At 44.3% G+C, this 27,793-nt stretch overlaps 1 protein-coding gene across 1 annotated transcript in view; it reads left to right on the plus strand.

The window, feature by feature from the left end:
* The window catches only part of LOC144827031 (E3 ubiquitin-protein ligase TRIM39-like), a 223,163-nt gene that overhangs the window by 119,687 nt on the left and 75,683 nt on the right, over nt 1-27,793 (plus strand). The window contains exons 3-4 of the mRNA XM_078685497.1: nt 9,393-9,623; nt 11,406-11,428. Of these exons, the coding sequence (XP_078541623.1) occupies nt 9,393-9,623; nt 11,406-11,428 (254 nt within the window). The remainder of the gene's footprint in view (nt 1-9,392; nt 9,624-11,405; nt 11,429-27,793) is intronic.

Raw genomic sequence — 27,793 nt, forward strand, 5'->3', positions numbered from 1 at the left:
TGCAAATGTGAAAACATATAACATTTATACATTACATAAGTAATACTAATTAGACATACACATATTTCAACATGCCAATTCCATATATAATGCCTGTGCAGACATAACACTTAAGTATACGTGTCCAAATGAAAATTCTCAAACAAAAAATTTGGGGTTATAGTATGCTCCCTCAAAAAATTTATCCCATAGGTATCACGTGGTCCTATGGGTTTGGGGTTGAAATAAAAAATATTCTAACGCAATAATCTTAGAGAATATCAATATGCGCTTTGGATTCACCCATAAGTAACTTAATCTTGTTGTGGGTATATGCACCCCCCGGACGCTTTTTTAATACTCCCGACGCATTTCGACCTTCACATTGGGCCGGCTGTTTGTCTTGTAGGTCTTCCTCAGGGCGGTTTTACCTTGTTTGAACTCTACATTGAAAACAAAAATATATGTGGGCACCAATTATATGATAATAAAGATTAATTAAATGGATTTAAAAGTCTATTTGGTCTTTGCCCAACAGTATGCTTTGGTTTTTAGAACATACCAGTCATGTTCCTAGATGAATTTTTTGAAAAGCCCAAGTGCCTTTCTTCTGGTGTTGCATTGTAGTTTCTTTTATGAAAAAGGGGCATGAATTTATATTCGGGAAACTAAGCAAGATGTGCACAAGTGGTCGCCTACAGTCCTAACTGACTCTCCTTTGCATACCTTATTATATGGGTTGATGAGCTGCCTGTGTCTGTGCCTGTTCACCGTGAGGCCATCTGATGAAGACAGCTGCAGGCAGGCCCATTTCTGCTCATCCATAACCTGGCACCACGACTTATCAGGGGCTGGGTGAGTGCGCTGCCAGACATGGCCTGCATCTGGCTCTGACGCCGATCAGAAGACTTTTCGTTTCTCTGCATCTCCTGCTGGGTACTCAGTAGGGCCACCACCGCTAGAAGGACTGAAACAGTATCACCTCTCGAGGAAGGGTAAGAAAAGAAACGACTGGGAGCATTTAAAATGTGGGCACATATAAACTGGACCTGAGCTTGGTTCACTCTACTCATGACTCACCAGAAAGGAAGGGAAACCCAATCCAGGGGGGTCACTGGGGAGGAGTACAGAGGGAGAGGGGCGATGGTAGAGCCTTCGAGGATTACACGCAGGAACACTATCTTGTGTCCTCATTGAAATGTGTAGAATTGAGTACAACTGTGTGATTAAAGTACTTTTTTCTTATAAAGAAAAAACACTGGGCTGGGCTTTAAGGTTATTGTGTCTTTTATTCAATAGGTTGCAGGCTCCCGATATTTTGGTTTGCGGTGTTCGTTACTCTGCACAGGAGGACCGGAAGATTTCTACATTTGAGAGGTGTCAAGATCTCTTTTGGATATAATATAAAGGACACATTTGTATGGTGCGGATTCCTGTATCTTTATTTGTTTCTCCTGTCGATTACTACTTTGAACCCCTTCGCTGCTGGCCCGTTTCCGCCGCTGTGCGGTAAACAAATGAACAGGGCGGGCCGTGACGAACCCCAGCCGTCATCAGCACACGAGCACCACGGAGCGTGACGGCTGGGGTTCGTCACCAGCATGCAAGGGGTTAAATACGTCGCATTCAAACTTTGACTGTGACTTGAAGTGGCCACGTATACTGCGGGACTATCATACAGATATAGTTCGCCAACTACAATTTCGTCTTCAGGCCACTGTTCTTCGAAATTTATGGTATTTTGACACAGGCTGGGTGCTGTTGAGCCTGAAGAATTTGCCTGCACAAAAGATAATTGAACATCGCCCATGTACAGATACCATAGATCCCTGAGGAAGTTCCTTGCATAGGAACGAAACGCGTTGGCTGTTGTCCAGTTTTTTGTATGAAGAACAATAAAGAACTTTTGAAATTAGGTGACCGGTTTGTGACTCCATCCCTGGTGCTGCCTCCACTTATGTATTGATTTTCGTCTCTGGATTTCCAGTGGGACCGAGCTGCAGCAGGTCCCGTGGTTGGCTGGCATAGGACCCAATAATTTATGGGACTATGTGATTGATGTGCTCAGCCTATAGTCGGCTGTAGGTTAATTTGTTGTATTCAGTTGTTGAATGCTGAGCTTGAGAACCCTCACAATACCTTCCCGAGAGGCCAGTGACGCCTCTCCCCCGCTCCCCCAAGTGTCAGGTGTGAAAGGGTTGTACTTGACCCACTTTTCAGGGCCATATTAGGGCTGGACATGTGTCTTCTTTGGCGAATGACTTCAACTCCCCATGGTTGAGGCCCTCTAGCCTTTGCCTCCCCCTATGGCTCCTCCAACAGTGTCTGACAAGTGGTAAACCACATTGAGCCCTGCTCTGCCATGGGGATTCTCCGTAGTACTTTTTGGCCATTCTTTTAGAGGAGCTCACTTTGAATATTCTGATTCAGTCCCCAGCTAGTCATGCACTCTTTCCTGACCTCTGGGATGAAATGTTGTAGTACACCTCTGTCCTGGGTGGAAAAGTATGTGAAGTTCTTTCATTCAGGCAGCGACTGCAGACGTCTCTATTCAGCGGGGTCTATACTCCTGTACGCCATGCATAACTCATTGGGCAATGATACTGTAATCTTTGCCCCTGCCCATTCAATAGGTGGGGGGGGACAATTCATGAGAAGGGTGGTGATGATAATAACCTTAATTATCCTCTGGCAGTGCCAGCACCATTCAATAGGAGGTTGAGGCGTGGTTGTGATTCTTGTGGTCAAGGAGATCCTGACCACTAGCTTGGGTTCTTCTCTGGGCTAATTTCAAACACAAGCAAGCAGCTACTCACCATCTGTGTCACAGTGGTTAGCTCTTTGTGCAGGTGAAGTTGCCTTCTGATGGTGCCACACTTCTTCCAGCACATGCAGATTCTTCATGCCAAACCACAGATGGTATCCAAAACTGCTTTAGTTCTTCAGATGCTTCTTGGTGTTAGATGGCACAGCGGAACTGGTACCTTGTTGAGGTTCAAGACACTCTAGTCCTCAGCTGTCAGCACCGCTGCCTTTACAATGGAGACCTTTCCAGGACTCAGGACCTCACCTGTAGTACAGCGGGAATGACCTGGTCTTGTATTACAGTGGGGGTTTAAAGTTGTCTGGCATCCTCTGCATCCCCTCTTCTTCTGAGCTGTCTCTTTCTCGTACAAGGGCACCTCCAATGCCTCTCCTGAGCAGTCAGTCAGGTCACTCCTATTAGGCAGGGTCAAGGTCACCCATCCTTACAGACTGGTCAAAAACTCCCCATGCAAGGGGATTTGGCAGTAGCCACTCCAACTGTGGTGTTCTAAAGAATCTCCCAGTCAATACCTGACTCTTGCCCCTCACTTCTAGTCAGGAAAGCTTGGCACAGTCACTGGATGTTAGTTTTCCAAGTTGCAGACATACATTGTGTATTCTTGTAGCTTAGTTCTGAGATTGGTTCTGAACAGTTTGCACCATTTTGCGTTTTTCAAGCAGATTTGTCACCCATGGTCTTTGTCCCAAACCCATCTAATCAATCCATATTTGTTAGGAAATGTTTGGCCATGGTGGAAGCAGATGGTATGGTTTTCAGAGGAGAAAAATGAGTTATTTTGGAAAAGGACTCAATGACTACTGTAATAAATCGATATTCTCCTGCAGGAGGTGATGTAAGGATAAAAGCAGTTGACATCCTATGCCATGGTTCAGGCGGTACAGGTTGAGATACAAATGGTTTGGAATGTATTGATTTTCCGTGAGTGTAAAGTTCGACAAGCCAGAAAATACTGCTCCAAATCCTTATTTATGGATGACCACCCGGAGGATCTCAGTACTAACAAGAGAGTGGCTGTGGGTCCTCTGTGGTGGGCTGTGTAGTGTCATTACCATTCACAAAACCTCTTCTGAAGTTCCTTGGTAGGAAGGATTAAAGGCTGTTGGAGGAAATACACATCTTCATGGACGGCAGTGACTCAGTTAAGTCTTTAAGAACCTTAGGATTTAACTGAGAAAGAGCGAGACGCACTTGTACAAATGTTTGTGAAGCACCAGTTATTTGATGTGGTTGAATGATTGCCTGAGCAAAGATGATTGTGCACCAGCAAGTGTGTTCTTGGACCGAGGGATATAAGTAACGAAGAAAGCGTACTGAGCAAAGCAGTGGTGACTGTTCTCACACTGTACATTACGGAGGCTCTCTACGTTTCTATGATTGGTTTGAATCTCAAATGGTCTTATATTAGGATTTAAGGATGTCTCCATTATGTGCGGATGGGTTTCATTGCAAGACTTTTTATGAGTCTGTGCAGTTCCGCTCACGGAAAGTCTTTTAGTAGGTGAGAAAGGTAGAAGATCAGGTGTTCATGTCCAGCCTAATCCTGAGATTGCAAATCAATCATCATTAGTCTATTTGCTTCCATTTTCTTCCTGAAATGTATCATTATCACCAGATTCAAGCGATCCATAATCAGATTTCTTATTGTAATCATCACCTTTCTTGAATATCTTGCGTGGGACTGAAGGGGCAGAGGTGGGCTCTCTATCTGGGGTGAAACGGTTGATAGAACATATGCAGATTTTGTTGAGGATATAAAGTAATAAAAGGACTAGTGTGGTAATCAACCAATACAATTAAAAATCTGCTTCTTACACCCAGTCTCTCAATCGGCCCAAGAAAATCCAAAGCAAAGTACAGAGAAATTAGAGAAACCTCATTGTAAAATTATTTTTGGTGAAATTGGAATTAAAGTGTTAGCGGATTCAGGTAGTTTGTTCACACTGATATCTAAACAAGAGTACGTGAAAAAATTAAAATGGAATCTGAAGAATTTACAACATTCCGATATAAGTGCTGTGGGTTATGGTGGAAAAAAATAAACATCGTGGGGATGGAATGGATGGACATGTTCTTTAAAAATAATAGTGTCCATGGTAGAGTATATATAACTGAAGAAGGGTCAAATCTCCTAGGATGGCATCACCAAAAAGATCTGAACATCATTCTTAATCCTAATGCTAAGGAACAAGTAATGGTAATAGAATCCACACAAATATGTAATTTACCTGTTTCAGAAGATGATTCAGATTGGGAGAAAAAATTAATGTCATCATTTCCCTATGTGTTCACAGATGATCTGGGTATGCTTAAAAAGTTTACTCACCAGATAATTTTGAAAAAGAATGCTTGCCCAGTTGTACATAAGGTTAGGCCTATACCATTGTTAATGAGAGAACCATTACAGAAGGAGCTTGATAAACTGCTGAAATATAAGATTATTGAACCGATTGAATCATCGGAATGGGTTGCTCCGATAGTCGTCGCACCCAAAGAAGGAATTAAAATTCGTCTATGCATAGACTTAAGAGACTTAAATCAAAATATATGGGTTGACAGACAACCACTACCAAATATAACAGAGATGTTAAGTGTGATGGGTGGCGGAATAGTTTTTAGTGTACTAGACATGTCCGCTGCTTATCACCAAATAAATCTGCATCCAGAGTCACAGCCATTAACTTCCTTTGTTACACCGTTAGGGGCTTATCGCTATCGACGCATGCCATTCGGGTTAGCTTCAGCTTCTGCGGTGTTTCAGAGGGTTATGCAAAATATATTTCAAGGGATGCATAGTGTTTTGTGCTTTCAGGATGACATAATGATTGTAGGCAAGTCTTTTGAAGATCTTGATAGGTTAATGAATGAAGTTTTAGGAAGGATTGCCGATCACGGTCTAACGATAAAGAAAGAAAAGTGTCAACTGAGAAAAGACCGAGTGAACTACCTTGGTCACAAGATATCTGCTGGTGGTATAAGACCAAAGAAAAGTAAAGTAAAAGCAATTATAGATGCTCCTCAACCGTCAGATAAAGACTTGTTGAAATCATTTCTTGGTCTGGCAGAGTACTGTTCGAAATTTGTAGCTAATTTCTCAAACATTGTAGAGCCTATGAGGATGTTATTGAAAAAGGGAGTGTTATTTGAATGGGATGCTTCTTGTGAGGCAGTTTTTAAAAATGTCAAAATGTCATTGGTTACTGCACCTACTTTAGCCCACTTTGATGTCTCGAAGAAAACAATATTAACAACTGACGCCAGTAATGTTGGATTAGGTGCGGTTTTAACCCAAAGAACAGCTGAAGGAGAAAGTGTGATTGGGTTTGCGTCACGACGCCTACAGGGAGCAGAGCGGTCTTACTCAACCATTGAGAAGGAAGCTTTAGGTTGTTGTTGGGGGATAAATCATTTTAAATGTATTTATGGGGACTGCCTTTTGTTTTGAGAACTGATCATAAGCCCTTAGTACACATCTTCAAATGAGGAAGGGGTCTTGAAGGAAATGTGACTCCTAGGATTTCTAGATGGGTGATATCAGTAAAGGATTACAATTTTTCAATTGATTTTGTTAGAGGGAACAAGAATGTTATAGCTGATTGTTTATCACGGATGCCGATTGAGGAGGAAGAAGAGGATTTTTCTTTGGTATTTGAGGTGGAATCTCCGTGTGTTGTCAGTGATGTAGACTTAGCCTTAAAACAAGAAGAGTGGAATGAAGCCTTGAGTTGTGATAAGGAATATGCTGAGCTCAAGGACGTCATACGTGATGGTTGGGGAGATGTGAAGAACTTGAGTGAGGAATTAAAAAAATATTTAAAAGTTAAAGACCAGTTAAGTATTCAAGCTAATAAAGTCTTGAGATGCAATCGTGTAGTGCCACCTAAGGTGTTAAGAAGTAGGGTAATCAAATTGGTACACGAGGGACATTTAGGGAGAAGCATGTGTAAAAGGAGATTGAGACAGAATTTTTGGTGGCCGGAAATGGATAGGGAAGTAGAAGAGGTAGTAAAAGATTGTCAAGCGTGCAGTTGTCAAGTCTAGGGTGATTCGGCAACCACCATTGGGTTGTGTAGGTGTTCCTAATCGACCCTGGTAAAAATTAGCTTTGGATTTTCTTGGACCGATTGAGAGACTGGGTGTAAGAAGCAGAATTTTAATTGTATTGGTTGATTACCACAGTAAATGGTTTTTGGTGAAATCTGTAGAACATATTACATCTGAAGTAGTGATTGAGTTTCTGAAGAGTGCATTTTTAGAAGAAGGTATACCAAAGTATCTGGTTACGGACAATGGAGTCCAATTGGTTTCAGCTATGATGGCAAGGTTTCTTACAGGATTGGGTATAAAGCATGAAAGAGTGGCATTGTTCAGACCACAAGCAAATGGATTAGTTGAGCGAGTTAATCGCATCATAGTGGACAATATTCAATTGTCTTTGAGCAATGGTTTAAGGTGGAGAGAGGAGTTAGACAAGATGATCTGGGATGAACTAGACAAGATGATCTGGGCTCACAGGGTGACTCCTCATTCTATTACAGGTATATCACCTTTTGTGGCTTTAAAGGGAAGGGAACCAGCAACCAAAGAATTTCCTGTGTGGTTACAAAAGAAAGATCAGGTCTGGGTGGATCGAGAATTAATGGCAGAAAGAGTTAGAAAGTCTCAAGAAAGGAACAAAAATTACTATGACAGAAGGAAAGGAGTGAAAGATTTGAAAATCATTATTGGTGATTGGGTGGTTACGAAGAATATGGGATTTGTGAGAAAAGGTGAGAGAAAATTTTCCAGACCTCAAAGAGTAATAAAAGTGTTGAATTCAGTAGTAACTCTGGATGATGGAAAAATGTGGAGTATGGGAAATTTATGCAAAGTCGATGCTCCTAATTCTGTTCAACAATTGGTGCAAATGTAAATGGAAAAAAAAATTCTTATTGAGTTTTATGTTATTGTTATTGGGTATTTTAATTTCTTGTTATTAATGTTTAATATGTATTAATCTTTATTTCATTGCAATTCATTGTAAGGGGGGAGATATGTGGAGATTTCATTCTCCCATTGTAGAACCCAGTGATGCCATAGTATGACATCACTGGGAGATTCTGAAAGAATGATCAGTTGATGAAGCTGGAGGTTGCTGTACACTTGTGAAGTTGTACTTATATGATTAAAGATCTTTTATTCATTAACCACTGCCTCTGTGGTTACTACAACTAGGCCGTCCTCCTGCCTGGCTGGAGGACCACCAGAACTATTTCCAGCACCTTCCCCCCTCCCCAGAATTTGCTTTTCAACCAAGACTGGATGCTCCATTCATCATAGTTAAAACAGTCATTATTTTGTGTAGCTCCTTCACAATATCACATATATGATCAGTCTGTTCCAAAGTACTCAGTGAGGGGAAGGGTTGGGTGGGCAGTGTTCAGCTCAGTGAGGGCTTTGTGGATAGACAGTGCGCAACTCAGACCTGGTCTGTGTGGGTGAGCAGCGCACACCTCAGTGGGCAGATTGACTGAGGAACTGAGGGCTTGGGCAGAGCACAGCTCCGTAGGGGCTGTGTGGATGACCAGCGCACAGCTCAGTGGGGGAGGTGTTGTGGGTGGAAAGGACAGAGCTCAGTGGGGAGCTGTGTGTGGGCAGTGCACGCACAACTCAATACGCAGGTGCTGTTTGGGGTCTATATGTGTGGACAATGCACAGCCTAGTGAGGTTATGTGTGGGTGGGGGTGTACTGCTCATTGGGAATGTATGTGGAAGACTGCATGGGTGGGCAGTACCCAGCTCAGTGGAGAGCTGCCTGGGTGGATAATGCACAGATCACTGTGGGCTTTGTGCGCAGAGTTTGGTGGGTGAGCATTGTACAGCTCAGTGGGTGATGTTAAAGGACAGTGCACAGCTCAGTGGGGTCTGTGTAGGTGTGATTATACAGCTAAGTCAGGGGCTATGTGGGTATGTAGTACACAGCTCTGAGGGGGGCTGAGAGGGTGGGCAGTGCCCAGCTCAATGGAGGGCTGTGTGAATGGATAGTGCAGGGAACAATGGTGGAAGGTGGGTGGGTAGTGCACCGCTCTGTGAGAAGCTATGAGAGCAGTGCACAGCTCAGTGGGTGTATGTGTGGGTGTGCAGTGTGCAGTGCACAACTCAGTGAGGGGCTGTGTGCAGTGCACAACTCCTTTGAGGGCTCAGAGGACTTTGTGGGTGGGCATTGCACAGCTCAGTGGGGGTCTGTGTGCTTGGGCGCTAAGTAGCTCAGCAGGGGCCTGTGGTGTCTGTGTTCATGGGCAGTGCACTGATCATTGTGAGAGGTGGGTGGGAAGTGCACAGCCCAGTGAGGTTCTATGTTTATGGGAGCAGAGAACTAAGACAGTACAAGGGAAGATAGTAAGAGTGTGCAGCTTCAAAAGCCACCTTTTTCTCACTTAGCTTTAGCTTAGCACAACCTGCACCCCTAAAAATGGCTCCAGCCCTAGTGTTGTTCGTTTCTGTCAGAACACCTTGTTCCCCCATCTACCCATTCATCCCGTACACTACGTATGGCCGTGCTCATTGGAATCTTCCCATAATCTAACCATAATTTCTCTGATGTTGACAGAACAAGGTGAGAGCCGAGAAGCCGAAAATTGCGGCTGAGATTGAAGAGCTGCACCAGCTCCTGAGAGATAAAGAGCAGACACTGTACCAGAGACTGGAGGAGATGGAGAAGGCTATCACCATGGAAGAAAATGCAGATATATCCAGACTGACCAATCAAATCACTTCTCTTGATGCCCTGATAACAGATCTGGAGAAGAAATGCAATGGACCAGCGTTGGACCTCCTGAAGGTGAGTCACAGCTTGGGGAAAACAAGACAAGACAGAAGAGCCAAATTCATACGGTGTGTGTGGCGTTGAATGTAAGTGGAGAACATGCATGATCAACAGACAGGGTTAATTTACACGGACCTCACCCACTGAGCTGTACACTCAACAAAATATACTGACAAGTTAAACCAAAGACAAATCCTTCTGCTTTGACAGCACAATGCAATGCATCGACTGATTCTAGTACTTACTTGTATAGTGGCAGCCCAACATGGTATAAAGTACAGCTGTACTACGTCAAACGATCCCATTCAGAAAATCACACAGTACTGTGTAGTAACCTCATTCAGATTATCTTACTGTGCTGTGTCACGACTGTATGACGAAACCATGCAAATATATTGCATGCCCTAAAGGTGGGCCCGAATTACAAAGGTAAAGTTAGACGAAAGTCTAACTTTACGTCTTTCGTTATTCACAAGAGCAATTTACTACTCGTAAATGCACTTTGTGAACACCTAAAGTCAAACTTTACGACTTTCAGTATTCATAAAGGGCCTTTACAAGAAGTAAATGCCTTTTGAGATTACAGAAAGTCATGAAGTTAGACTTTCGTGTCACTTTACCTTTGTGAATCTGGTCGCAGTCTTTACCTCGACTGCACCTTTACCACACATCCTTCTACCACGCATGCCTCTACAATGACTTTTGTTGTGAAGGCATGACTGGTAAAGGCGTATGCATGGAAAAAATACACCCAGCCCCCACCCTGAGCCCTAAAACTCAGTTCCCAGCCTTGAAAACGACTCCAACTCCTTCCCTAAAACCTGGCCCCATTCCTTAAAAACTACCCCGACTCCAGCCTTAAAAGCATCCCAGCCCCGACAGACCAGGTGATGAAGAAAGGAACTTCTCGTAGAATGGTCCCGTTGTGAAATATGGCTGCATTCTTTGGTACATCTGTATCAACAACAGCTTCAGGCTCTTCAATAAGGTTCAGTGCTATTCATCCAAACTGTAATTAAGCTCCAGTGCTCTTGGTCTTAAAGATTTCCTAACCTGAATTACGTTACTCCATTCATTTCATAATTTGTCTTCAAACTGGAACAATTCAGAGCGAAGTCCAATTTTTTACATGGAACATAATTAAATGACTGAGGCTCAGGTTTGACCAATTCTTCAAGAATATTAAGAGCCTCCTGTTTTGAATGAAAACACCCTGGTGTAGGAGACAGTGGTGCTTTTTCCTAAGTACTGGTTATATCCAGTTCTAGTGTTGCAACTTGTATGGGTAGACATTTTCCTACATATAATCAGAAGCTTAAGGGTCTTATCCTGTGCTTTATCCAAAATCCTTGTTTATTTATAGGCGTACATTTAATTCCATATAAATTTTTTTTTTTTTAAAAAAAAGTAGTGTGCCCTGGTAGCCCTTGAGTATAGACACTATTTGTTCCTCTGGTATATCTCTAATTATTTCTAGTGATGCAGGAGTTTTAGCAGGTATGCCGCCTGATCTCGGGAACTCTAGACTATAATACATGACGCATTCAGGATATATCAGACTGTACTGTCATCTGCCCTCAATCAGAAATTAAAAGCTCTGCTGTCTGGTGGGCGCATTATAGATATCACAAGCTGTGCTGTATCATGCAACCCTATTCAGACTACCACAGACTGTGTGTGTCGAGGGGTGAGATTGTCACCCTGGTGTCTCCTTAGATGAGATACTTGCATGTGTAGTTACATTAACGTGAATTGCACAACTAATACCTAAACTTCTGACCTTCTTTTGTTTTGCAGGATGTACGAAGCACCCTGGACAGGTAAGGTTGGTTTATTGTCCTCCTCTCAGTGTGTAAGGAGCAGGTCTGTCTGCAGTGTGGAAATGTCAGTACTGAGCTCATAGAAATCCACTCTGCTGCCAGAGCAATACCACCTCATACTATTATTAAATGTAGATCACACCATAGCCACTTTCTTCAAACAGTTGTGAGGTCCCCTAGCTTGTTCTCAAAACATCCACAGACTTTAAAAACAATTTTTCTTTCTAAGAAACATTAATTGAGTTTTTAAAAAAAACTACCTTGAAACTCCTCAAACTTCTAGTTTTATGGAAATAGCTCCTGACTCCAGGGAAACTCTTGTGTGTCTACAAAAAGCACCTTTATTCACAGAAACTACCTCAAGTTCTCCACAATTCCAGAGTACTCAAAACCTCCTTCAATACATTTCTGCAACACTGCAAATCCTTAAATGTCCCTCTAGTGCCTTGAAACATCATTTGAATTCTCTAAAACCCGCATCCTTTCCTAAACCTGCCTCAACCTTTTAGTAAGGAGCCTGTGTAGAGCCCTAGCAGGCTACAACCCTAGTTTTATGTCCTAGTTTAAGGAACATACATAATGTATTGCTTGTGCCTATCTGACTGCAAGTGGCCCCAGTACTTACGTTAAATTAGCAATAGGAATGAAAGTGGGCCCAATTTGCAAAGTTTTTCTGGGACATTAGCAGCTAAATGAAAGCACTAATTTAGAGATAATGATGGATATAGTAGAGAGACTTGTACTACAGTTGTTCAAACTGAGGCAAAGATTTGTGGTTGCTGAGTTACAATATTATAGTGCATTTCTTATTCAGGCTTACCCCCTTTAGGTTTAACTCTGTTTTTATTATTAATGCCATAAACAAAAGGTCATCTTAGGACAGTATTACCATCTCATGTACCCCATATCATCATCATCAAAGTCTTTATTTCGGGAGAGACGAACACATGAATCTTGGTTGACAATGTTTGGAGTAAAAGGTACTATAAAATGCTCCCTATACAGACTCGGGAATATAAAGAGAGGAATATAAATTGACAAATTCTTGAAGCAAATATACAAGTACAAAAAAGGACTAGAGCTAAACAAATTACAATATTTAAATTATTTTGCCTATCGGGACAAATCTAAAGTGCTAGTGCATTGATAAATATTGTTTAGATCTCATTTTGCTGATGAGTGCGGCCCGATTACGCAACAACAACCATTTTAAAACCTGTGCCTCAAGTGACCAATAAAAAGGATAAAAAGATTAAAATAGTAACATAAAAAACAATTATTTACAAGCCAAAATACTAGTGAAAGATGCACACCCGAGTGGGCTGATCATTATTATTTCAGTTTGTTTTATTCATGCCAGTCAGGGAAGTAGATATAGCCCTCCTTCTAATGGCCAAGAACTGGCCCAGAAATGTTGCAATTGCACAAGCATAGAGAGGTCTCGCATCTGACTTTAAAATGTGTAGGGCGTCTTTGTGGCTGTGTGTCCCAAGTTATCTAAATACTGGAGTTAGCCAAATCCTTCTAGGTCTGGCATAGACAGCACAAGCAAACAAGCATTTGCAATGCAATAGGTCTAAGTTTTAAGCTATTGGCATTGTAAATGACAATGTGTTTTATTTATGTTTCAAAAACCAAAACATAAATAAAAGGCATTGTTATTTACAATGCCAATAGCTCAAACGTGCGTATATGCGAAACCTGTTGCATTGCAAATGCCTGTTGGTTTTAGTTTCTAATGTGTTTGAGAAGGGATGTGCAGAGCATGCCCTAATATTTTTGACAATGGCCTACCTTCCCTGACATGGGATTAGCTGTTCTGGTAGCGGGCTCTCTGAATCAGTAGTTATAACCAGACCTTTTTATCTGTTCCACATGAGTGAAGGCCTATTGGCCCACTCAAGTAAAGTTCCACTGACATGCACTAACCTAGATCCCAGCACTACAATTCTAGTGCATATTTGCATGCACATATGTATAGGTGTGGCCTGCATGATGCATTTTTATTGTGTGTATGAGTAAGACAGAGTAATGGAAGTCTGTGAGTTTCATTTTAAAAGCTTGTGTCCTGATGATCTTCACCAAGTGGAATTGTGTTTTTTTCCAGACGGTAAAATTGTATTGCTGACGTTCATGAAGCTGTAAGGAGGAGGCAGGGCTCACTTTAGATTGATTTTATTAGGTCCTTTTTGCTGCATTGGGTTTCTGCTTGGTCTCCCTGAATGAATTAATGAATGAATGAACAAGTGATTCTTCTATAGCACACAGCTACTCAGAGGATTTTCCCGGTGCTTTTAGGCACTGAAGGGAGCAGAGCACAGAACCGCTGAGATCCTAACATCACTATAGTCTGAATAAGAGTGTTTTCAGCTTCTTTTTATATGTAACTTCCTTCAAGATAGACCTCAAGTAATCAGGCAGTTGATTCTACATACTTACCGCTCTGACCATGAAGGAAGAGCCTCACCTCCGTTGTCTTCGGAAGTGAGGTACTGCTATAAGTTTAGCATTGCTGAAACACAGGTACTTTATTCAGCTATATTCCTTAATACATTCATTAAGGTGCATAGGCTGAGCTCAGGCAGCCAATGACAAAGGGCAGTCTCCTTAACCCGGAAACAGGGGTGGGAGGAGTGCAGATTTAGGTGTTGAGAGTGAGGGCACCACACGGAGAGAATTGTTAAAGTTCAGTAATTGTTATGCCAAAAAAATAGAGTAGTTAAGCCGCACATGCGGATTAAAAATTCTCAATGAAATGTAACATAAAGTCCATCTAAAGTATTCACTCTATCTGAGTTCCGTGGCCGGGAGGCCAAGGTTCAAATGTTGTCCTCTGCTTAACATCCTGTGATTCTGCGCACTTCCCTTAATCTCCAAGTGCCTACGAGAAAATGAATATGTTCTCTTGCAACGTCACTGGAGCTCATTTAAAGTGCCCCAATACCTTTGTGTCGAGTTCACGCTATATACAATTAAGAATAAATCCTCAAACTGCAGGCCCGCTGCATCAATGGAACTTTTTGCATTGTACATTTCACATTTAATATGCCATTCCCTGGGAAGCAGGGGTTGGAAAGGGTTAAAAGGGTGGAGAAAAGGAACATCTGTGACGGGGAGAAGGGGCCAAGAACAACAAACCCAGAAGTGGTACTTGCGTGCGCGTGCAGTCTTCACTTTTCAAGAACTGCACTCATGCTTGTGGCACACCCGTGCTCGCTCCCCCAAGGTGGATGCCGCCACAGCACGAGTGGGTGCTTGAAAATGAGCAGAGCGACGGCTAAAGGCCCTCCTATGCAGCCCATGTGCACTGCGTAGGCGAGACCTAAAAAGACATGGCCTACTGTTTCATGAGGAGATGGGCAGAAGGGACAGCCCTTGGGCTAAGATGTGTTTGTCAATCAAGAATTAGTGAACGCATTAATGGGTAGACAGCATGTCTGAACTGGGTATTCAATTTCCTGTCTGCCGGCACTTTAATAAAATCAAGTTAGCTTTCAAGCCGGCTGATGGATTTTATATCAGTAAAAACATCAGTTAAACAGCCATGACAGATTTTCAGGAAATTCTTCTGTTCTACCCATGCCCAATACTGAGATTTTAATTGATCCCTAGACTATGTGGGCGGAAGACCTTCTAGCTCCTTAGGCACGCCCATGCCTGCCCGAATGGTGTTTATGTATTTAATCCACCCAATGTTATGATTTTTGTCCAAGGCAGAAACTTCAGTAAAAGCAGCGGCATAGGGGGCCAGATCTGCAGTAGTGACCATTCTATGCCAAAAAAGCAGTGAACGTAAGCTCACCTGGTCATTAATAGACTTGACACCCAGGTCAAGTTTCAAGGGGAGAAGGGGAGTGCTTTGGGGGAGTGATACCAAGCTCCTAAGGAACTTGTTTTCCACCGTTGAAATGGTGTTAACATTTATGGAACCCCACAGTTCTGCCCCGTATAGCACAATACTCACCACCTTGCAGCTATACAACTTGAGTGCGGGGGCTACAGGCTTGGTATAAGAAAGGTAGTGCTCCTACCCCAGGCCCCCGTTAACTGGGAACATTTCAGGGACACCTTCTCTAAGTGTTTCTTCCAAGCCATTCCCTTGGACATCTTGATTCCCAGGTAGTCAAAAGAACTAACTCGCTCGAGCGGAACATTATCTAGGACCAAATTGCCTTTAAAGGATTTGTGGGGATTTAGCATCATCAACTTGGTTTTAACAGTGTTGATGACCAAACCCCTCATATCACAAAATGCCTTAAAATGATTTAGACGTTTTTGTAGGCTCATGTCGATTTTGGGCACCAAAAGGGTGTCGTCAGCAACAATAATGTAGCTATTTTGTTGTTTGCCAACGTGGGAGCGTCGGCCGGAATGGAATACAAGAGATCGGCCACCTGAGTTAAGATACAGGGAAAAGGAGTGGGGCCAAGACACACCCTTGACGTAGCCCCCGCTGGATCTTGAATGGCTCGGTGGTTTGACCCTGGTTTCCCCACGTCATGCAGGCAAAATTATCCTCATGCAGCCTCATAAGTGATTCTAGGATTTCCAAAGGCATTCCTATGTCCCGAAGGACTTGCCAAAGTAGATCCCTGGGGACTAGGTCGAAAGCTGTTTTGAGGTCTATAAAGGCAAGATATAAACGGCCTTTCCCCACACAACTACCTTCCAATACAGCAGAACCAGGCGAAACGCCTGATTGATGTAGCCGATCTTCCGCCGAAAGCCCGCCTGGAGAGGAGAGAGGATGTCATTCTCATCCATCCAGGTCTGGATTTTAACAAGGAAGACCTTCTGGGCACAATCTATCAGGCTAATTGGATGGTAGTTGATGGGCTTCGACCTGTCCCCTTCCTTAAAAATGGGTATTACTTCTGCCCCCTTCCAGGTGTCCGGAATTCTCCCCCTACCAGCAATACCTTTGGCCAATTTCATGAAATAGGCTGCCCAGTTATCCCTATCAGCACGAAAGAGGTCACCAGGGATGTCATCAAGACCGGGGGTGTTAGCAGGGATAATGGCATCTAGGGAGCACATTATCTCCTCCCTAGTGAATGTAAGGGTACATGTAGGAACACCTATATCGTGGAGCATTTGGAACTGTCATTGGTAAAACCACTAGAATAGAACTCACTAAAATGTTTATGCCATTCTACGGCAGGAATGTTGTTTGCCAAGGGAGGTGTGCATTGAAAGTTACTTTTAGACACAAGGGACCAAAACATCCGACTATCAGGATGCCCAATGGCCTCTCCTAGATCTTCCCATCTCTTCTCATCCCATTCTTTTTTGGCTTTACCCCATATCATATTTAAGACATTCTCCATTACAATCCTTGTCTACCTTTAACAGATCTCTTCAGCTTTGGTACACACAATATTTGTAGGGTACAGTTTATATTAAAGACAAATCTGACCAAAATAAAAATGAAAACAACATCAAACTTACAACAAAGCCCCTTCCCACCCTCCTCTGGCATTGGTATTGCCTATTGCTATTCTGAGTCTGTCTTGATTCAGACTTACTAGCTTCAGTATTCATTGTGTTTCTTGGGGCACTCCTGTGTTTGTTATCTGGAGGATCCGAAGATATCTTGGGCATGTCATTTCATGAAATTCCGATGACAATAGGGCAAGAAGTGGTTTCCTAATATCTTTAAATGAGGCATGTATCCGTTCCATCTCCATGGTATACCACATTCTGGGGAGCCAACCTGTGTATGTGGGTGTTACTTGTGTTCCCCAGTGTGCCCCTAATGCCAGACCCATTTGGTTACCTTTGCAAGACTTCAATGGGAACATTAAGTGGTTTGGGAGCCCCAGGACAGTGTCGGAAGGTGTGGGATCTGTGTCAAACCTTAAAACAATTTTGTCTAATATTTTGGCCCAATACGTTGCTATTTGTGGGCAATCCAATAATAAATGCGGTAATGTTCTGTCCTCCTCACACCCTCTCCAACACGTTGGGCTACAATTTGGATTCCCTTTATTGAGACGTACAGGGGTTAAATACCAATAGGTAGCTTTTTTTTTGCTGGCTGTATTCCGTGCTGTGTGCTTAGCTCTTTAATAAATTTCTCCCCATTTTTTTTGATAATTCTATCCCTAATTCTTTTCCCACTTATTGTATCTGGTCAGTTTTTGACTGACTTTTGGCTGCACATATTGATTGAGTAACCAGTGCCGTATTTGCATATAATGGTATCGCTCTGACTCAGATATTGAGTAATCTTGTTGTAGAGGTGTAAATGGGATGATCAGTAGTAAGAAAAAAGTCCCTATTTTTCCAAAACTGGAAAGGCATATAAAGTGCGACCCTTCAAAACTCACAAACCCATTAATGCCATAACCACATTTCTAATAAACCACAACAATAGACAGAATATAATCAAAAAACAATTAAAAATGATATTAGACCCCACGGCGCGAGTGACGGCTAATGGCCATCTCTCGAGAATCATTACATTGACAAGGGGCATGAGACAAGGCTGCCCGCTCTCCCCGCTACTATTTGCTCTGGTACTTGAGCCGTTGGCTACAATTATTAGGACCACACCGCTGCTGCGTGGCATTACCTGGGGTGAAGGCTGGGAGGACAGAGTGTCCTTATACGCGGATGATATGCTAATCTACCTAGAGAACCCGGCAGAGGGAATTCCAGTGTTGCTGGCATTATGTGAACGACAGGGAATAGCCTCAGGGTACAAGATTAACTGGATGAAATCGGTGATCTACATGCTGCATGGGACCCCACCGTGTTTGGAGGCGGACTGCCCCTTGGTGGTGGAAACCATCTCCTTTCGATATCTAGGGATTCGGATCACCCGAGATCAGGTGACCTTTCAGGATCTCAACCTCAGGCCCCTGCTCGATAGACTGAAGGCGGACGTGCGCCATTGGAGGACACTCCCGCTGACGTTACTGGGCAGAGCCGCACTTTTCAAAATGATGGCGCTACCCAGGTTCCTATATGTTTTGGAAAATACGCCAGCACTGGTCCCACCTTCCTTTTTCAAACAGATAGCGGGGCAACTGTCAGGCCTACTATGGGGAGATAAACCGGCGAGGGTAGCACAGGTGAAACTGGTTAGGGACTGGTACAGTGGGGGGATTGCACTCCCGAATCTGGAACTATACTACTGGGCAGCACACCTCAAGGTGATTAACCAATGGATGCATGCGCCGCAGGAGGACCCGGCATACTTAGCGGACAGACGTCAGCTTGGCACGAATACACTACTTGCCCCACTCTACAACAAGGGCCTGACAGCGAAACTAATAGGCCCGACTAAGCACACTGTAACTTTATGGCACAAAGCCCAATCTCGTCTGAAATGGGGAGGGGTGATTACACAGCTTACACCCTTGTGGGACTCTAGGGCACTGGGCAACCTGAGACGTAGTAAAGGATTTGATAAATGGGACACTATAGGGATCTCCACGGTGGGGGATCTATGGACACGGGAGGGGGTGATCCCATTTGACACCCTGAGAGAACAGTATGAGCTAAACACCACTGAGACATACCGCTACATTCAGATTAGGCACGCATTGCTAGCAGTACTAACACCGGGAACCAACGTCCCGGAATCGGCCCCTTTGGAAGACCGACTACTCACTGATTACATGGAAGCCAGCGCCACCTCCCTCACATATCGCAAATTAGTAAATAACTTGCCTGACCCATTACAACAATTGAAAGAGAAATGGGAGGATGATGTCGGGGACCTGGATGAGGCAAACTGGAATGCCGCAATGGCATCACCTAGAGAGGCGGGTATCTCAGCGAGATTCCGTCTGATACAGTTCAAGATACTACACCGAGTATACTACACGCGCACCACACTCCACAAATTCCAGAGGGCAGAACACCCATATTGCTTACGAAACTGTGGGGAGGAGGGCACATTGTTTCACACCCTGTGGTCCTGTCCATACGTAATAGAGTACTGGAAGCGAGTGGCGCGCACGGTCGCCCAGACCTTACAGCTCCCGTTCACTCCAGACCCTAGAATTTGTTTGCTGAATGTGTGGGGCCCGACCGACCTCACGCCACAAGGGCGACTATGGGTGGTCATAGGGATGATGCTAGCAAAGCGAGATATAGCACAGAAATGGGGAGCGGCAGAGATACCGACTTTGGCACAGTGGTGTAAAAATATGGACATGATCATGATGACGGAACGGGCGATATACCAACAGAGGGCGAATCCACGTAAGTGGAATAAAGTATGGCTACCGTGGAACACTTATAGAGGGGAGCCATGCGAACCATTGCCCGAAGACGAGGAAGGGGATAGCTCAGAAGAGGACGATGAAGTAGAAGGAGAACGGGCGTGAGGGGGGAATAAGAGGGGATGGACACGGGCACACTGGGTCTCCAAAGTCCCGTAGGCATAAGAGAGTAGGCGGTTGTCTATGGAGGGAGGGATGTAGAGGTAGACGTGCAATGCCTAGAAGGTAATGTGTACAAAACAAGCTTCTGTCTAACCAAGTTACACACCTGGATGTTATCGTTGTTAGTTATAAAAAATGTAAAAGTTGCGATCCTGATGACAGCTGGCGAAATGTTGACGCCACTCGTCGTAATACATGTGATACTGAATTTGATATTGTGATGCAACAATAAAAACAAATTTAAAAAAAAAAAAAAATGATATTAGACAAGTTGTACAATTTATTCAATAATATAATTATTCTTTTTTATTTATTAAACATGTGGTTTGCTGGGTTTAGGTTTTGAGGGAAAGAATCGATATCAATAAAAGATCTTGTTGTTGGAACCTATTACTGCACATTAAGGCATTTATGAACTTCATTCTGCATACCTTATGAAGAAATGGAATTCATTTCCGCCTCGTTAATCAATTTGAGGTTATCTTCTTGTGTCTATTTGTGTCACCTTCTTAGGGATAGGTGCGATTGGTTGGATGTCAGGGTGCTTCTACATAGTGCACAGACCTTTATTAAGGAAAGGCTGGTATCACAAATTAGTTTATTAATTAACCATTTATACCTTTCTCCATACATAGTAGTAAACTATCTTTACCTTTGAATATGCAATGGCTGTTTTCTTTTAAGAGGTCAAGGGAGCCACCGTATTGTAATGATGCAGAGCTGGTGCTTTAATAAAAAAAAGGAAGAGATTTTTCACTCTCTATTCATTAACCTTCATGTAGCTAAATCGCTATAAAGGACAAAAACCTCCACTCACCCACGTGTCAGGGAAAAATGGTGAGACAGCTTATGACTGGATGCTTTTGACAATTGCGCTGTTTAATGGGCGCCTTTATGTATTGTCACGTCCTCCTTCAATTCGTCTTTGGTACCGGGATTTTGTAAATTATCCGGCTCTCAAATGTAAAATTAGTAGTTTCAGCGTTATTATACTCCCCTCATTATGGCTTATAGTACATTTCGCTCCACGTGCTAATGTTCTTTTAGGGGCCCTCTTATTAGTCTATAATCTTCACTGTTACTCTAGATTTAAACTTCACCCAGTGTAGACCTCTTTGGAAGCACCCTGTTCCATGTTCGTCTAACCGGTTTTGATTAAAAACAAAAGGCCGCCGTTATTTGCCGAAACTCCCGCTACTTATGGAGTTTTAATATAACTATCCATATAGTGCAGGTTGTTTTAGATCGTTATCGCTATCTTTAAAGGCTGGGTTAAAGTCCTCGCAGTGTTCCTCTACTTATCTGGTTCTCTCTAGTCCTCTAGGGTATATGTGCACTAACCCGATGTAGCCCCTTCGGAATTGTCTCTTGTTATCCCAACCTTGTTTTTACTCTATACTATGTTGTGGACCGTATTCTCCCCTTATCACAGTCCTTCTTGATTTATCCCTGCAGTATCATCGGAATAAGTTATCTCGTTCATTATCGAACACCTTCTACCTTACTGCATTTATCTAAAGCTCGCTGTCTTGTTCTGAATTCTACTGTACAGAGGGGTGGCGGAAGTGTCCTTTCCCCGCTCGTTTGTTCTATTTCCCTCTTTGATTAGGGACTTTTTTCTTACTACTGGTCATTGCTCCTTGTCCCTAATTGGATTTGTAAGGAGACCTCCCTGATCTTTTTATTGTAAATGGGATGATTCCTTCAATGTCAAATAGATGTCCTGCCGCTCTACAAGGAGTAGACTGCCATGTTGCATATGCCTGTGTGTTCAACCCTGGTGTAAATTCTCGATTGTCTGTCAGTGGTGCCATCGGAGCCGGAAAGGATATAAGCCCCTTCTTGGTAGCCACCCCCTCCCATACCTCTAGCAGTGGTTTTGTAACAGGTGACCTCAGTAGACCCGGTGGTCTATCTGCCTTCTTTAAAAAGGTATTTTCCATAAGGGTAACCCCGCCAGTGCCCTTTCCTGGAATATCCTGTGCTTCTACGATTCCGTTTTATTCCACTCTACAAAGTATCTTAGTTGGGCAGCCCTAAAATAGACCAGGAGATTAGGGAGTCCCAGACCCACCTTCTCTGGTTTCAAATAGCTCACATCTCTCGGCATTCGTGGCCACCCGCCCCCCGCCCAAACATAGTGAGATATGTCCTTTTGCAGCTTCATGAGCGTTCCCTTCGGCGGAGAGACCTGTAGCGTCTGAAAGAGGTATAATGCCTTTGGCAAAATTGACATTTTAATGGCAGCTACCCGGCCTAAGAGCGATAGGCGGTAGTGTTTCCAGCCGTTTAGCTCTTTCGTGATCTGCTAGCTTAGTTTGGCATAATTGAGCATAACCGTTTGTGTTACGGTTGAAGCCAGTTCGATCCCTAGGTATGGACTAGAGTCTGCTGCTTTAATACCCAAAGAGTGGTGTCCCTGTGCTACCAAGCCTAGTAATGATCCCGTTAAGTGGAGTAGCTGTGACTTCCCAACATTAACTCTGAACCCAGAGACCTGTCCAAATGCTTCCATTTCTTCCAAGAAGGCCGGTGGCGATCTTCCGGTAGACTCCAGAGAAGCAAGTATTTAATCAGCATATAAACATATGGTGTGCTGTTCCCCCCCAAATGGGATGCCCATTACCATGGGATTGTCCCTGACCCTTTGGGGGTCTTGAGGCTACTATGTTTGTGAACAATTTCAAGTCCACATTGAGAAGGGATAATGGGCGGTATAAACCACACACTATTTTATCCTTTCCCAGTTTGGGTAAGACCATAATTGCCACCGACAGCATTCCGGCTATATCGATCCTGGTCCCCCAAAAGAAATAAACCCGGTGCTAGGATATGACAAAAACCTAGTCGAGAACCCGTCTGGCCCTGGGGATTTACGAGGTTTAAGTCTCACAATCTCTCCAATCACTTCTTCCAGCCAAATCAGGTCATCTAGCATCTCTGCCTGTTCTTAAGCTATATTTGATGTGCGGGCCCATTCTAGATATGTCGACATGAGCTCTTCGGATCTATTCTCCCTCATATATAGTTCTACGTAGAAGTCCCTGAAAGCACAAGCTACATCTTCGTCCTCCGTGAGATCCTCCTCTTTATTAATTTTAATGGCCGGAATCTTGGTTTGTTGGGTCCAGGTTCTAAGTTTGCTTGCTAACATCCATCCCTTCTTGTCTCCCCCTATATCAGAGGTCTTCAAACTTTTGGATGTTGAGACCCCCCGTCAAAATTTTCAGGAGTAAGGACCCCCTCCTTGGCAAACATTTCTAAACCTATAAACAGGGTTACAGTCATTATGAGGACCTAATTATGCGGCAGGTGTGATTAAATTCTGTAGTAAGAAAATGTAATAATGCTGTGTGGTGCTGCATATTTTGGGATAGTATTGCTTCATTATTTTTACATTTACACAGAGTAACACTGAGGAAAGATTCCACCTCATCAGTACCAGTTTATAACTAAAATACCTCAATAAACAACAGAAAGCTGTCTAGTCAACCTTTGTGAAGGGCCTTCACTCCGCAGAAATACATGTTGCCACATTAGAAGCTAACCTGACCCTAGCCAGGAGCAGCAAGGGTCCCTTAAAACCCTGGCGGTCTTGTGCAGAAATAAGCAGTTTACCCACACCTCTTTCCTCCCACCCCTTCCATTCCATCCCTCCCTCCTCTCCCAACCCCGGATCCCTCTCTCACTTTGCAGGCCATTTTCTTTCACCCCTTTTTACAACTTCCGAACTCTCCCTATTAAACCTCTCACTTCACCTTTAATCACCTCCTGACATTGTGTCTTTTCACTGCCCTCATCTCCAACAGGCTCTTGCATTTATCTCATGGCCTTTCTGGCCCGCCACCTCTCTCTTGCCCCTCAGTACTTCTCATTCACATCAAGTCTCTCCTTTCAAATTTCTGTCTATTTGCATCTTCCACCACTGCAGTGCCCAATTCATCTTTCACATCTCCCCTTCGTTCTTTCACACCTTCTTGAAACAAAGTCGCTCTCCCCTGTTACCTAAGCATCTATCTCATTACGCCCTCTCTTCCCCTATCTCTGCTGTCCCTCACCCATGTTGCATCAAATTCTCTTTTTACATCACAGATCATCTCTCAGCCACCTTCTCTCACAGTTTAACAGTAACCCTCCTCTGTGCCTTCACCTTTCGCTCACACTCACCTCTATTTTTGTCTTTCTGCACTTCCTTTGGCACTTCACATTTCTCCTCATCTCTGACCTCTTAAATGGAATTCTCTAGTTCCCTTGCTGTGTTCTATTATCCCATCTCCTCTCACCCTCTCATCTCTCCTCACCGAGCAAACAGGTCGATTTATAGTATAAACCGGCCCGTATACGCATCTCGGCCTGTGCTAATCTTCCTATTGTTCCGTAATTCAGGAAGGCACGATTTGTCGGTCTCGCTATTTTGATGCAGGCTGCACAGTTTTGGCACTTGTACCCTCTTTTGCTTCGCTCCACCAACAATCTATTATTTGGGAGCTATAAAAACCTTGCTCTTCTATGTGTTTCTCATTTGTCATTTTAGGCAGCAGATGGGTAGGAGCCCTAGGACACCTTTTGGTAACAGTAGCACACTACAAATGGAAATAATAGGCAGTAGTGTGACCGGGAATGTGCAACCCCCTTTCTATCACTCCACGACCCGCCTTGGGGCCGCACAGTTTGAAGACCCCTCTCCTATATAGTACGAATATTTTAGCTGTAATGCTCCATATTCAGCCCTGTCGAGGTTTAACCCTGCTAATTGCATCCTCGCTGCCTTAAGCTGCCTCCACACCCTCGGCGCTCCTGTCCGTCTATGCACCCGTTCCAGTTCTAGGACTTGCACCAAAAGTTGGTCTCTTTTATTTCCACTCCTTATTCTCTGCTGCCATGATTGCGATTATCTCCCCCCTAACCACTGCCTTCATGGCCTCCCACAGCGTAACTTTAGAGATAGCTGGAGAGTCATTCATCTCTAAATACTCTTTAATGCATTTAGTGAGTTGTTTCATCACTGTGTCTTTATGTAATAAGCTTTCTCTTAATCTCCACCCCCCTGAGTGTCTCCGACGTGCAGGTAACAGCAGGGATACAGTCACCGCATCTGGGTCTGAGAGTGCTGCGGGCTCTATGCTCGTTTCCCTCACTAATTTGTCTAGCTCTGCTATGCCCAATATGTAATCCAGCCTGGTATGTCCCATGAGCATGAGAATAGAACGTATACTGCGAAGCTGGAGGGTATTTAGCCCGCCACAGGTCCACCAATCCAATGGATCGAAGCCATCAAATCCCATCTTGTGAGATCTCACCTCCTTGTGTGTAGTGACTCCCTAATTTATCCTTAGATGCCTCCATTGCTTTATTTAAGTCTCCTCTGATTAATGTCAAATGGGTTTGGCTATTGAAGGCCTCTGAGAGAGCCAATTTCAAAAACTCTTCCTCGGCCAACATTGGGGCCATAGACCGACTCAACCGCTATGGTCTGTCCTTCCTCCTGTAATGTGTATGCCAAAAGTCTCCCCTTGATCTCTGCTATTTTATCTGTCACTTCTCCTCGGAACCGTCTACCAATCAGGATTGCCACTCCTGCTTTCTTGTCTGATGTGGACAAAAAGAATTGCCGGGGAAGATTCTTGACCGTAACCGGTGCCAGTCCTTGGATATCAAGTGGGTCTCTTGAAGGAGGCACACGTCTGCTTCCGAGTTCACCAGGTATGAAAGGAGAGCTTTCCTTTTTGCGGGGTTGTAAAGCCCCTTCACATTAAGTGTAAGGACTGTAAAGTGTGGTATGACATGTCGTGTGGATAAACTTTTTGCAATCCATAGATATTTCTGCAAGCGATGCCTCTTCCCCGTCCCCGCCCTCCTTACCCTCTTCCTACCCAGCTCTGCCAGTAGATCTTGTAACCTCTATACCATGAATGAGAGACCCTTTCCTCCCCCCCAACCCCAACTGAAATACCAACAGTTCCTCATATTGTCCAGGACCCGCAGTTCGGTCCCACGTGTCTTTGGTGTAAAAAAGGTTTGGGTGCATAGTGGGGTCAATCCCTTATCGGCCTCACTGCTCCTGGAGAGGTCCCCCACCCCTGTCGCCCACCGGGCCAAGTCAATGCACTTATCTGCCTTTTCCCCACTCAATCGCCTTCTGGAGGCGTATTCTCTTTAGACAAGGAGTCTAGAACAGCTTGACTCTCTTGCACCATTGTGAAGGAATCCGGCTTCCTTGCACAGTCCTTTGTGGGGCCTCCTTCTATTTTCTGCCAGCATCCCCGCAATGTCGAGCGTCCTCGTCCTCCGTTTTCTTCTTGGTCCATGTGTTTAATCCCCAGAATCTGGCAAACGTCCCGCAATAAACGCATTTGATGTAATTTGCCCTGCTATTTGAATATTAACTTGATGTGGTATCCCCAGGCATACGCCACCCCCTGTCCCCGAAGATATGTTGTCGCCAGTCTGAATTCACTCCTTTTTTGCAGGGTTATTGCAGCAAGATTGTGAAACAATGCTACAGGATGGTCTGGACATTCAAGAGGTTGCTTGTCCCGGGCCTCACGTAGTATCAGCTGTTTCAACTAAAAGTCCGGTAAATAAGCTAGAATGTCCAGGGGAGGCGCTACTGCTCTTCATGGCATCCCCACCCTATGTGCTCAATCTATTTTGACCTCGAAGTCCCGAGGTACCTCTAGGATGTGTCGAAACAGGCCTTGTAGGTATCGAGTGATGTCTGAGCACTCTTCTTTGGAAGGAACCTCTTTGACTCAGATATTATTCTGGCTCAACCGGTTCTCCAAATCTTCTGAATGTTCCTGTAGGTTGATTTGTTGTGACTTGAGCCAAATAACCTCCTTCTGCAATTGTTCCATTTCCTCTTCTTGAGCTTGGTTTCGATCCTCCATCTCAGCCACTCTCTCGCCCACTGCATCTATTCTACGTCCCTCCTCACTTCTTTCAGCTCGGATGCTATTTCACTTTTCAGAGTTTGTAGGTTTTCACGTAGGGTTGTAAATAGCATCTCTAAGAAGGGCTGCGGGACGTGCGTCCTTCTCCTCCGATGTGCACAGGAGGCTTGGTGAGCATTTCTTTAAGGGTATTGTCTTTATACCCACGTTCGGCAGCCAAGTCAACGCCTGGTGCCACTTTCTTTTTTGCCGCTTCCTTTTAACCGGTATCCTGGGGACCCCCTGTGCACTAGGCCACCTGTCTTGGTAGAGAAATCAAGGCCCCATTGCGTCCTCTTAATGTTGTGGTCCACTGCACTTTCCCTGGTCTGCTCCTTCAATGGTTTGTACAATAAGGATGAACCGCCTCTCTCAGCTGCTGCCGCTACGGTGTCACGTCCTGCCTTTCCTACGACTTTTGGGGCCAATTGCTGCCCGCCGGGGTCGATCGCTGGTGTCTATGCATCTACTTCCTTATCGGGTGTTATTGTGGTTTCCACCGCCTTCCTACGCACTCCCTGCTCTACTTTGAATTCAGCCGCTGTGGGCACCTGCGTGTGCCTTCACCCCTTCGTCTCGCCGCTCTCTTCACCCCTAAGTCCTTGTATCTGCTAGGGTGTGCTTTGGTGATCTTTCTTCCTCTCCAGTCTGCCTCTTATGGCTCCCTATGTCGAGCCCTGGAGTGTTCTGTGGCCTCGTTTGCTGATTTACTTTACTCCAGAGTGCCCTGCTATGGTTCAGGCCTCCTACTGAGTCTGTACTCTTTTAATATATTTTTGAGGCTCCAAGGGACCCTATGGGCACTGTCCCCATGCCTTCCCGCTCTGATGGTTATCTGGCAGGTTCCCACTGTGTCTGCGTCCCTCCACCCTACTTGCTTCATCGTAGGCCGGCTACCTCCTCTCCCCGGGGCCTGGAGAGTTGGGCCCCGCTCCGCCAGGCAGCTCGCTGTTTGCCTGGAGTCGGGATTCGAAAATCGGCCTCCACTCTTTCCGGCTGTCAGTGGCGCCGACCCAGCATTGCGTTCACTGCATCTA

Source organism: Lissotriton helveticus, chromosome 4_1 (assembly GCF_964261635.1).
Source record: "Lissotriton helveticus chromosome 4_1, aLisHel1.1, whole genome shotgun sequence".
NCBI lineage: Eukaryota > Metazoa > Chordata > Amphibia > Caudata > Salamandridae > Lissotriton > Lissotriton helveticus.